This window comes from Ciconia boyciana, chromosome 11, assembly GCF_034638445.1.
Source record: "Ciconia boyciana chromosome 11, ASM3463844v1, whole genome shotgun sequence".
Taxonomy (NCBI): Eukaryota; Metazoa; Chordata; class Aves; order Ciconiiformes; family Ciconiidae; genus Ciconia; species Ciconia boyciana.
In genome coordinates this window covers 7,481,952-7,494,694 of record NC_132944.1, presented here as the reverse complement: position 1 = coordinate 7,494,694, position 12,743 = coordinate 7,481,952, and the positions used below count along the sequence as shown (strand labels likewise).

General features: G+C 44.8%; 1 protein-coding gene across 1 annotated transcript in view; it reads right to left on the bottom strand.

Moving 5' to 3' along the window:
- DNAH1 (dynein axonemal heavy chain 1) overlaps positions 1-12,743 on the bottom strand; it is a 76,948-nt gene that overhangs the window by 35,536 nt on the left and 28,669 nt on the right. The window contains exons 21-36 of the mRNA XM_072875777.1: positions 12,469-12,681; positions 10,566-10,730; positions 9,737-9,858; positions 9,058-9,163; positions 7,772-7,951; positions 6,946-7,086; positions 6,120-6,283; positions 5,514-5,627; positions 4,702-4,890; positions 3,619-3,724; positions 2,434-2,547; positions 1,962-2,111; positions 1,380-1,466; positions 1,088-1,274; positions 881-972; positions 247-401 (exon numbers count right to left, since the gene is read on the bottom strand). Coding sequence (XP_072731878.1) covers positions 247-401; positions 881-972; positions 1,088-1,274; positions 1,380-1,466; positions 1,962-2,111; positions 2,434-2,547; positions 3,619-3,724; positions 4,702-4,890; positions 5,514-5,627; positions 6,120-6,283; positions 6,946-7,086; positions 7,772-7,951; positions 9,058-9,163; positions 9,737-9,858; positions 10,566-10,730; positions 12,469-12,681 — 2,285 coding nt within the window. The remainder of the gene's footprint in view (positions 1-246; positions 402-880; positions 973-1,087; positions 1,275-1,379; positions 1,467-1,961; positions 2,112-2,433; positions 2,548-3,618; positions 3,725-4,701; positions 4,891-5,513; positions 5,628-6,119; positions 6,284-6,945; positions 7,087-7,771; positions 7,952-9,057; positions 9,164-9,736; positions 9,859-10,565; positions 10,731-12,468; positions 12,682-12,743) is intronic.

The following is a 12,743-nucleotide window of genomic DNA, read 5'->3' as shown; positions in this document are numbered from 1 at the left end:
TAATGCTGCCAGCTGAGCTGCAGTAACTGTCTGGGCATGTGCTGGCAGCCGGGCCAAGCACACAATAAAAGATGTCAGCTTAAATCGCCGTGACTGGCTATTGTAGCTTGGTGAGGATAAGGACTTGATTGCTTCTGGTTTTATGCCACTACCCTAAATAGTTCTCAGCCTTGAAGAGAAGACACTCAAGACCAAAAGAAAAACGTTTCCCATCTGGAAGGAAGGAAAGCAGGTTTTGTACTTTACCACTCATGCGTTAGCAAGTTGAACTCTCCATAAAGCTGGCCCATTGTGATGGATTTGGGATTCAGTACAAAGTAGCTGACTGCTTCGTAATTCCCACCACTGGCTTCAGGCTGACCTTTCAGTGACGTCATTGCAGCTGCCAGGACTTCATAACTCTGCAAAAGCAGGAGAGCAAGAGAGTTAACTGCCATGGCTCCATAACAACAAAGCCACTTGCTCTCACAGCAACTGCATTCAAAAGGCAGTGAGAAAGGAGACATAGTGAAGGATAATATCATAGTAAGGAGATGCCTGGCTGCATTCACAGAAATAAAGATTTCCAGATGCAGGGGGAGGAAGTTAGATCTCCCGTGCAAGAAGCCTGAAGCATCTCAAGATGTCAAAGTATGTCTCAGCCTTAGAAATTTGCAGCAGAGCTAATAAACTTCAGTCCAATCTCCCAACTCGAAAGAGTGAGCTACTAATATACTTCGCCATGGCTATAAATCAGTACTAAAAGACAGCATCTTGGTCCCCTGACTTCTATCCAAGAGAAGGTGGAAATGCTGGAGTGCGAGTCTTCTGTGAAGCTTAACCCTCTGCATCACTAGGCAGGCGATGGTTTGCTGGGGCCAGCGCAGTGTCTCAGCCATACCTTTGTCTTCCCAGAGCCTGTTGGCCCCACTAGCATAAGGCCATGACGAACCACAGTGGTTTCATAGAGCTGAATGCACTTAGTCACAAAACCTGTAGAGGAAGATAATGCAGAGTGGGTCTGGGACCAGCTGTCTCTTTCCTAGGGCAGAGCACTGGACTAAAAGCCCAGGCCCAGAGGGAGCTTGTGGAGAGCCTTTCCCCTCACCATCAACATCCTTCAGATTCTCTTTGATGCAGGATTTGCGAATGGCTTCTTCCAGGATCCCATAATCAACAGGCTTTTCTCTGATCTTGGGAAATAAATCTGAGACAATACCATTGAAGAGCTTGAGGTCATCCTGCAGGAATTTGGGTACGTTGGCATCCCTGATAGCTCGCAGGCAGATCAGCTCCTGCAGAGATTTAAGAACTCAGAACTTCAAAGATCCTGCCTCTCTTATGTGGCCGCAGAAAAGGCCACATAAATCCATGACAGTGTGAAGTGTAAGCACATTTACCTCATTCATAGTAGGATTCTCTCTTTTGAGGTTGCCAGCTGTTGAGATGACAGTCTTCACAGCTCTCATCCCAAAGTCATAGTGGTCCTGGAAAAGGCACAGAGGAAACAATGTCATCAGGTACAGGAGCATCACATAAAAAGAACGAACCTATGCATGCACTCAGTTAGCAGGTAAGAAAAGAAAAATGAGAGAGTTATGCCTTCAGAACAACTGCTCCTTCATCCAAGTCTGCTCTCAGGATCCTTAAACAACTAACTAGTCCTCAGCTGTACAGACTATGGGTGAGGAAGACGAGAATAACTGGATGACGAAAAATCCTAGATGTAGGGAGAAGCAGGCAGGGCTGCTTGGCTCAACTGTCCTGCCATTGTAATCCTAACTAGGACTGATGGTGAATGCAAGTCCAGCCACAGGAGGAGAAATGAGAATTAGAAAGGAAGGAGGTAGATGAAGAATAGGTATTGAGACCTTTCTGTGATTCGCTATCACAAGGCACCAAGAGAACCATCCAGGTACTTTGTGCCTAGGCTGAGAAAGCCTCACATTTAATAAAACACTCATGGACATTAAGGCATCTACCTGCGTGCTGAGCTGCTCTGACAGCAGTTTGAATGTTGTGGTGATCTTCTTTGCAAGGACTTTGGCTTCGTTAAACCCAAAGGAGTAGAGTGAGATCTCAGCAATCATAGAGTAATCTGGGACCATCATAGCCACAGGACGAAAGAGAGCCTGAAACATACAGTTCCAACACAAGATCAAAACACTGTTGTTTCTTGCTTTTTCCAGCAAACTGAAAAGGCTGAGTATCTATCCCAGACTGTTTAGAGGACACAGCATGAGTGTGCCTGGCACCTGTCAGGGTAGCATCCCTGCAGACCGCAATCTGAGGAGTGCCATTTGCTTACAGACATGATTCAAATCTCAAAACCATGCCAGAAACTTTCAAAAGCATCACATCCTAATCCTTGTCATGGATACACTGGTGGTCTGGGTAGCATCCAGCACCTGTATCGCCCCTCTTCTTTCTGTCTATGCAGTTTGCCCTCCTTACCTTCAGGTTATCAGGCAGTTCAGTACGCCCAGCATACCCTGGGTTCATTGTGATGAAGACTGCACAGGATGGGACCAGTGGGATCTCCGTGCCTTCAAACATGAAGTGATCCACCTAGAAAATTAAAAATATGATCATCCTCAAAGAACAGAGCCTGATCTGCAAATTAAATAATGTAGCAAAATCTTCCAAGAGGAAAACAATGGCATTCGGTAGTTAAATTATCAAGCATGGACACACACAGCTGCCCACAACTGTAGTGACTCAAGCTGGTCTCACTGCAGGAATCCAGTATTACCAGCAATACTTTTCCCTGTTTAAGAAACTGGACTCATGGAAGATTTACTGATAAGATACAATTTTTTTTTTGGCTCTTGAACAGACTTCTATCCCTCCAGCTGTAAACAAACATCTTTCCATTTATTCTGCAGTAGAGTTTGGACCTGAATTAATTCGTGGCAGAGAGGGCAAAGAGAAACCTAATCCTTTTTAAAGCTGTGTAGGTAGTAATTTCAGATGGGGGATAAAGTAATGCAGAAGAATTCACGGAGAGCAAGTTTCTAATTCCAAGCCGAAGTCAAGGAGATTCAGGTCTTAACCCCTCTGAGTCTCCAGAGAACAAAGCAGAGGCTGGCTGCTAGACTGTCTGACAGCTGAGTCTCCATGTAAAGCCAACAATTCACTTTACATTGCAACACTGTGTGTGCATGAGTACGCATTTTTCTGCACTTACTGGGTTTTGTGAATCCACTAAAGCTTGGATAACACATTTAGACAAATGTGGTTCTGAGCAACTCATGGCAGAACAGTGGCTGCCTTTATCACAGCTCCAATTTGTATCAGCTCAGTGGATCTGTATTGGAATGTCCCCCACACCAAAGTCTGCTGGCACTGCAGCTCAAGCTGAGACATATTTCAGCCTGTGAGAGTGTGGGCAACTGTGGCAGCACAGACTAGGGTGAAGTTACAAAACCCACCCAGGATGCTGACTATGTAATGGGCTGATATGATGCGCCACACTAGGGCATTACTCATGCCTCTCCAAGGTCAAGTACGTCTGTCTGATTTGCCCCTGAGCAGTGAACTGGTCCTCCGTGAAGATGCATGCAAAGACAGAGACTTGCCTAGACTAGCTCAAGTGGAGATTTTCTTGTCTGCCTTTGCATCCACATGTTCATTACGTACCCTCTGCTGCTGTGCTTTCTGAATGGTTGTGATCTGCTGGGCCACCACAGACAGCACCTCGATATCAATGCGGTTGAACTCATCAAAGCAAGCCCATGCACCGGAGCTGGGCAAGGAAGGAAAAATGAGGGGAGTCAGGAACATCACACAGGAGCAAACTTGCAGTCAAAAGTTCAGCTAGATCTAGAAATTATAAATCCACATACTGGGGAGGCAGCACAGAGACAAGAAGTGAACCTAAACAGCCCCTAATGTCCCACAGCAGGTAGTGACACAGCCACAGTGTACTGCTACAGTGGAAGGGGCTGTAGCACCTCACCCCAACTATGCATCCCAGGCCACGTGATGAGTGAGAAGGTGCATGGTCCCTGCAAGACCATGGCAATGTCTGATCCTACAGCCTGGGGCAAATTCTGCATGTTACAGATTTGGGCTTGAAAGAAGCGTCATGTTGAATTCCTGTTTTGTGCCTGAGCTGTAAGCGTAGCAGATACAATTTAGGCATCTCTTAAGTCCATTTTTCAGAGCTTGGAAGACCACGTATAAAGCTGGAAGCATGTATACGAGGAAGGTGATCTTCCCACAAGGCATGATTTAAGAAGGAAGTTAAATTACTTACAAAGAAAACATCTGAGAAAAGAGTATCAGCTTTTGTTGGAGTAACTAATTCAGATTCACCAGTGTGCAACAGACTAATTGGACCAGCTCTGTTTGAAATGTAGAGAAGAGAGAAGCTTCTCTGAGAGGATCCCTCAGGGCTTAGTGCAGTCTCTCTTGGCTGCTCAGTTTTGGATACACTCAGCAGATTCTCTCCATCTTACAATTAAGCAGCTTGTGGGCTGAATCTCAGTCCGTGTATGATATTAAAACAAAGGCCAGAGCTGGAAACATTTACACAGGTGTCTAACAGTGGATTGGTGCAAAGCATTTTAATTTTGCCTTAAATGAACAGGATCCTTTTTTTTTTTTTAATTGGCTCAACTGTCCCTCCCTTCTGGCAGGAATTTTGTAACTTTGCTCATTCTGGAACACAGTAACCCCCTTACCCACTCCTTGATAATGACACACAGCATTTCATTGTACCTGGCTAGTCCCTTGAAAAACTTTCCCATTGCCATAAAGTCAAGCTGGTCGGAGCAGTTGAACACTACAGTTTGGATTGCTAGTGCTTTCCCCAGGTCTTTTGTTGTTTCTGTTTTGCCTGTTCCTGCTGGTCCTGCAGGTGCTCCTCCAAATTTCAGGTGCAGAGCTCCTGTAAGCGTCAGATAACACCTACAACAGAGAAGAGACCAGATGATGAAAAGCATTTCTACTATTGATTTCAGTAAGGGAGACATATGATCTATACAGCTGGAGACAGGTAGGAATCCATCCTTTATTATTCTGCAGAACTGCTTAAATATGCAGCACTCTGCAAAGGAGTTAGCTATGTGGCCTTGATTAGTATTCATGGGGCCCTGCATGGATAAATCCTTCTGCCACTGGCTACAAATTCACTCTCCAGAAAAAGGACAGTTACAAAAGGGTAAAACTATTATTGCTGCTGCATATGCTAGAGTATTAGATGCCCCTATCTACTGGTTTGTAGAAGAGCTCCTTAGCTATCAGGTGGGCATTTTATATGAGTCAGAACACTACATTAAGGAGAGTGAAAGCAATCAGTCTGAGCACTGATCACTAGGAATACGGTAGAACCAATGCCAGGGTGTTCCTATGCCCTCGTCTCAGGTAGTCCTTTACTCTACAAATGGTTTCTATTTACATAGGTTAAGCAAGTGTAAGTAAGACCTTAAGTAAGACCAGCATGGTCAGATCCTTGGTTTAATCCCCAATGAGGCTTGTTCATCCAGAAACAAAATAAAATACACTTACTACCCAGAAAACAATGTCCTTACCTGTCAGTGAGGGGCGTGATAACCAGACGGCCACTGTTCCCCAGGTATTCATAGCCATAGACAAATTCAGCATTGACAGCTCGGATGTACAGGTCCCCCCTCATCCAGTAGTATCTAATGATGAGTGAACATGACATCAGAAGGATAAACACTGGCTGGCAGACAATACAGCAGCTCATAAGACTGCAGCCTGCAGGTTTGGAGACCTGCATGTCATGGGATTTCCTTCTCAAGAGAAGAAAGGATAAGGTAACACAACAGGGTGGACAGGAGTTCTCACAGGACCTGAAATTAGGTATTATATCAAGCATTGCACTCCTTCTTGGGCAGGAGCATGCCCTTTCACAGTGAGGCTGTGAAACACTATGATATGGCTTGGCCTATATAGCCAAAGTGGATGCCATTAAAACTCGGTCTGTCTCAGATGCCTTAGAACTGGCATCCTTAGCAAACTTCAATCCCACTCCTCATAGGGATGTTAGAGGCGAATACTGCTTACAGACTATGCAAACTCTTGTTTCCATTTGTCATGGACATGGCTGACGGGTAAGGAGAATGCAGACCGGCCAGGGAGGCCAGGTGAGGTTCAACAGCTGTGGTCTCTACCTGAGCTGGGAGATCCACTCGAAATCATTCACGCTTGTCACGTTCTCCTTAATCAGCTTTGCTGCAACATCCTTGGCGTGGACCTCAATCACAATAAGAGCTGACAACACTGCTCGCTGCATCTTAGACAATTTTCCACGGACCAGGGCAACCAAATTGCCCAGCTGGGTAAGGAAAAGAAAGTACTCTGAAGCAATCCATATCCCAAAGACCCAGGCTGTACTAACACAATGCAGTCAAACTTATGGCATGCTAAGTCCAGACCATCGGCTGTGTCCAGGCAACTTCTGCCTCTTCTCTTGTCAGAGATACAAATGACTGCTCAGAAAGCAAACGCTGCTCTGGGCTAGCTCAGAGCTGACTTTTGCCTACACCATTACCATGTTCAGGTGAAAAGAAGGAGTTAGAGCCACCATGAGGCCCAGAGCTGAGGACACCATATCTCCCAGGCATTAGGTGTGATTAGGTGCATGGAACAGATATGAAGGATGCCGTTTCACTTTGATTTTACTGTCCATCGCTTCACTTCTCCCCCACCTTTGACTTCTTGGGTGACCCTGGAAAAGTTATCTTTTACCTTCTTTTTGTCTTCAGGTAATGATTGTATTATCAGTCCTGTACATTATTTGACGTTTATGATGACAAACATCCTAATGATTAAGATGATAAGAACCTGCTTTTTTATCTGTTTTTGAGCTGTGCTATGCAGGACTGCCTCTCTGTTTCTCCTACAGTATTGTCCTGGCTGTATTTATAAGTTATCTAAGGTCTGATGATTGAAAAGTCTCCATCTGGCAAAATCTCACCCTTACATTCATTTTTGTACCTGAGTAGTCAGCTGTGGGAAAAGCCTGCTGGACAAATCTCCAGCTTCCAGAGCTTCAGACACTTCCTTTGTCCAGAAAATCTGGCAGCCAGCAATGACCACTTGTCCGGGCCATTGCAAGACCCATGTAGTACGTGGAGTCTTAAACAAGGAAAAAAAAAAAAAGGTGGTAAGACAATGATTTTTTATTATTATTTCTACATCTCCCTGCTTTGAGATGAATCTGTGAGACGCAAAAGAATATTTCCCCTCCTCTATCCCGTTCTAACTTTCCTAGTTTCCAATTTTCAGACTGAGTAGAAAACAGTAACAGAAATATGAGGCCTTTTCTTTTTTCAGCTTTTCTCCCTCCCTAGACCCAAACAAATAAAAGTTTAGGTTTTCTGCCAGCATAGCTGTTACACAGAAACCAGAGCCAAGACGCATCCCCTGATGCATTGACTGAAACATGGTGCCTTGGTTGCCTTTACCAGCCCCTAGCATAGTGTGTGAGACATGAGAGCTGAAGAAGACAAAAGAGGGTAGATCCTTATAAAGAGGAAGTTGCCTGGAGAGAGGGATAGAAATAGATTCATACAGGGTTGTTCTATGATATTGGGAAGCGTTCTGTGGCTGTTAAGTGAGTGTGCATGGTTTGCATTCTTCTGGACCATTAGCTGCTTGCTCATCTGCACATTCTGCACTTGAGCCACAAACAGTTGGATTAAAGGTTATATTTTAAAACTAGTAGAATACCACAAATTTATCAGTCCCATCACTGGGGACCTCTATGGCCAGCCTGGAACAAAGACATCAGAGACCTCCCAGTCTGTGATAAACCCCTTACCTCCAGATAAACACCAATTGATCTTTCTATGTTGTCCCGTACACTGGCCTTCATGGATTTCTCAACTTCCAGCAGCCAGTCCTCCACGTTGTCAGTGGGATAGATGGGAACAAACAGCTTCACCTCTTCTCCTTCAGCAGAGTACATGTGTGTGATCTGTAGGTCCTCCTGGAACAGTAGCTAATGGAAGCAGCACAACAGGAGATGTGAATGCAGGATTTCCTTTCTATCCCTGCCTTCCTCCCACTGGGGGACAGCCAGGCTGTAGTGGTGTATGCCCATTATAAATCTGGTGCCAAACTTGGTTGTCAATAGTGATAATAAAGTGTGCGAGAGATGTGCAAAATGACCTCTCCAAAAAATGGAGGATGATTGTATGAAAACAAGAGATTCACATTGCTGGTTTAATTTGATTTGCTTCACTCAAGTTATAGGTAGGATGAACATCTCTCATTGCCTGTCTAGGATTCAAACCCTTGATTCCTGTTCAATTTTGTAGATTCAAATCATTTCCCTTGAGGTCACAGTGCCCAGCTTTAAGAGTAAAATTTTAACAGCTTCTCCAATGCCCCAGCATATCACTGAAAGTCCCCTTATTTATTCCAATGGCTTTGCACCAGGTTTCCAGTTCAATTTCCTTTCTATTTTCCCAAGCTAATGACTAGGAGATTGGTTTTAGTGTCTGAGTATTGTGGTGGTGCGAGCTGTGACTAGCCATGGAGTCTGAAGTCTATTAGGAATAATAAAGAGGAAAACCAGTCAGGTTAACCCCAGTTCCTAAGTAGGGATGAAGGCAGAAACTTAATTCAGTTCAGGCTTGTTCACTCCTTGTCCCTCCTGAGGCTGTCAGCAAGAGTGGGATTCCATCCTAACAAGATGCCTGTGAGCAGACAGCTAAGTCTGAGCTATTTTTCTTGGCCTCCACGGTGGGATGGACAGACATCTCCAGAGGGAGTGTCCTCTCCTCCTAAGATGGGTATCTAAGTGAATTTCTGTAAGTTGCCCTTTGCAAATGCCTATTTTCTCCTCATTGTCTAAAAGGCAATTGAGGGTGCCCAGTTCATAGGCAGGCGTCTGGCTTTGAAATGTCTAAACTAAGGTTGCTTGAATCCCACTCCAGGGCAGGAAGCACCTTGTAATGCCTACATACAGTTACAGGTTCCCAGGAGATACATTTCCACACAGCAGAATGTGAACACTCCTCCAGATTTCAGAATGCCTCCAAGTTCCCATGACACCAGCTTCCCAAAGGTGGGCCAAGCCACTAGGGTGCTTGCTTTGCCTACCTGTGCAATGTTCTCAAAGCATTTGCAGAGGTGAGGTTGTACAGCAGTGGGGTCTTTTGTCTGAGACAGTATTTCCAGCAGCTCATCATCTGAAAGGAAGTAGAACCTAGAAACACAGAGCGAGGCATGAGGGGAGGCTCTCTTTCCTGTAGCATCAGGGGCTAAGTCCTGCCTGGCAAGATGAGGAACAAGCCTATTGCTAGAGACATTGTTTCTGACTGCTCACTGATCTCTTTGTGTTTGTGTAGGAGAGTAACAGCCACGATCCAGCCATCTACCTTTCTGTAGAGACAGACTTCTCCATCTGCAGAAGTCAGTTATTCCCATGCAAAGTGGGTTTAAATGACTATCAAAGAATAGAAGTATTCCTTCAGGAATAAGGGACAGAGTTACATGGAGGTTTTCATTTTACCCCATCCTTTCTAGACAAATCATCAGGCACAGATATGCAACGATGCTATCAGACTGCCCTTAACTCACAACATTTGTGTCTGCCTGTTTTCTCCCCATCAGATGGCAGCATTGAAAGGCGCAGCCTTGCTTATGTTTGCAGTCTCATGACAATATCCTAAGCTTAGACTGTTTTGCTCTTTCTTGGCAGAGTGAACTGGAGTGAGCCTCTCCCTTCATATTTTCTGAACCAGGGCGTGTGATCCAGCCCACTGAAATTTAGGGTTACCTGGGAAAAGCGCCTCTCTTCATCTTCAGATATTCACTCAGCCCTTTCTGCACAAGTTCGAGTAGTTTATTACATTTTTGCAGGTTCTCTAGTAGCATAGGATCAGGGCACAAAGAAAGCACCTATAAACAGAATGGAGAACAGAGGAAGCATCAGTATTCTGAGCATGTGGGAGATAAGGCAGTGGAGATAATTGGGTTGCCCAGTGATGTTACTGATAGGATTTAAATGACTCATTCACAGGAGTACTTTCACAGGGATCTGGAGAGGTGTGAGCTTTGTGGGCAAGGAGGGGAAACAGCGCTTACGGATGTGACAAGCACATTTCTGGGTTCTCCTAAATACCAACATTTGTAATATGGAATACAAGTGGTGATGGAGACCTGGGAAGTGCAGACTAGAGAACAGAATAGAGCAGAGCACTGCTACCAGGACACAGAAACAGGTGAAAGCAATGGCTCTAAACAATTTAAAGAATCAGTCTTGAGGAGGAATTGAAGGAATTATCTTATGGATTAGGATTATAGCAGGGCTGGTTACAAGACTCGTAGGAGGCAGGGAGCCTGTGAGCTGAGGAGAAGGTATCTGGTGGGGTGGACAGCTTGGTGCAAGGCATCACAGGGAATGACTCTGTCTGTTTGGACACCAGAATGAAAGGCCAAGTTCCAAGAGAAGAAACCTAGCATACCACCCTGGGAAGGTTGCATGGTTTATACAGCGCTGCTCATGCCCACACCATTACAAAAACAACAACTCAAAGGCAGTCCTTGTGTGAGCACAGGTCCACGGAGTTTGGGATACCTGTACTGGCTTTCATCAAAGCACACACCTCAGGGTTTTCCTTAGCATTCCTCATGATGTTCCTCCAGTCCCTATCCATGGCCTGGTAGCGCTGGCTTTCCAACGGGAGCTGTCTTTTGATGTCCTCTGACCTAAAGATGGGCTCCAAGTAGAGCCAAGAGCGCTGGCAGTTCAGCCATTCCTCTAGGACATCCTAGTGGGAAGCAAGAAGAGCATATCAGGACACCATGCTATGAACCTGTTTGACAAAACCATTCAAGCTGTGCACCAGAATTGGTTTAAAAAAAAAAGGAAAAAGAAAAAAAAAGAAAAAAGAAAAAAGAGGTGATCCCGCACTTAGACCTTCCACAATTCTAAAGTCTACTTGCAGCATCAGGAGCTTCCTTCCCAAATAATTAACAATTTCCTAGCAATCCCCTTTGCTAACTGTTGTCAGCAGGCATCAGAATCAACACCCACTAGTTTAATGGGGGGTAGTTTACAAATACATGTAAGCCAATACTAAGGCTCAAAGGGACTTAGTGGTGCTAGGTCAAATTTCTGTGGCTAGTGTTTCTATATTTTACAGAAGATAGCACAATGTGAGCACACAGTAAGATGAGGATTTTATTTTGTGAAAAGAGCTTTTTTTGGGAAGAATAATGACAAATAAAATATGCCAGACTCTGCAATTCTGTCATATCCTCTCTCCTGCCTGATGCACCCCAGCCTTGCCTACAGAATAATCCATTAAAAGATCTTTGAACAACACTCTGAATTAAGAGAATGAATGAAAAGCTAAACATTTAAGTTAGATACCAGACAGGAAACCCTGTTTGTCAGTCATTCAAAGGAGCAAGAGAATTAGCTTGGAAGAACATCCTCCTCCTCCATTTTCAGGCATGAGAGATTGGAAGGTATGGCAGACCTGCCCAACATTGCAAAGCAGCTCAAGGGTTTCCCTTTCAGACTGCCTTAGTCACACAGTGCTACCTACCATTCCCTGAGCACAGACAGCCACTTGACCTAGCAAGAGGTGTTCTCCAGTAATACAGACAACAGTGTTTGCCATACTCCATCAGCTACCCTGATAAGCTACTTCCCAGAAGCAGATTCATGGGCCTTTAGTGACAGGAATGAATGCAATCAAAAGAAGGGGTAGGATAGGCAGGGTGAAAACATGGACAACAGCACAGCCAAAACCACACAGTAAATAACTGAATTTCCCCATGTCACTTACTGCCTTAGGACTTAGGGTAGCATTTCTGTATCCTCATGAGACAAGGCTAGCACTCTGGCAGCCCATGGCCCAAGCACACCCAGATGGTAAGCACCAATAAACAGAATAAGGTAGTTATGAATAACAGATAACAATGCTGCCATGCATCAAACACCAGCATTTACACAGAGTTCTCCAGCCAGATACTTGTATTGGAATTTTTCTCCTGCAGCAAAATGCTATTCTGCTGGCCAAGTCCTGCTGGGTGCTGAGTATTCAGGCTCTGGTCTGATGAAGAAGTGCTGGCACAGTCTGCCCCATCCTGCTCTAAACAGCAGTCTTCCATGTGCTTTCTTACACTGAAATGTGAATGATTAGCATGGATTTCACAGGGCCTGTAAGAATCCGTAAGGTCCACTTAGTATAGTATGATTAGAGATGCCAGTAGGACTATTCACAGCAACGAGAGAGTCCTGGCCCTGCCGAAGTGTTGCAACAGGCAGCAAAAGAGCTGGAATTTCATCACTGCTGTTTGCAGAATAAGGCTCTGAGTTTATCCCCTCTTTTACTAGAGTCAGAGGGCTTTGACAGGCCCTCCTCCTCCCTAAAGACTGATATTCTCTTGATAGTTGTCCTCCCAATTCCCTAGCAGCAACTGCACAGTGTCCATGTTCAAGCGTGGCAGCACAGCCCAGCTGCCTTTACCACATGTGTGTGTGTAGGAAACCAATACCTGTGTCATCTTCAGCTTATTTTCCCATGTGTTCATCCTTTCCTCAAAAGGTTTCTTGAACGGTGAGGAGGACATGCTCTGAATCATGACAATGTGATCATCTAGGAGCTGAGAAGCTTCATCGGTGTTTTTCAGAATAAAGGTATCTGTGTCTTTGTAAAGCATCACAGTAAATAAAACGGAGTTCCATTCACTCTCCATCTTGTTGAGTGCCTGGAACAGGAGGACAAGTAATTTAATTTTCAGATACAACCTGTGCAATTGTTATCCTAGCT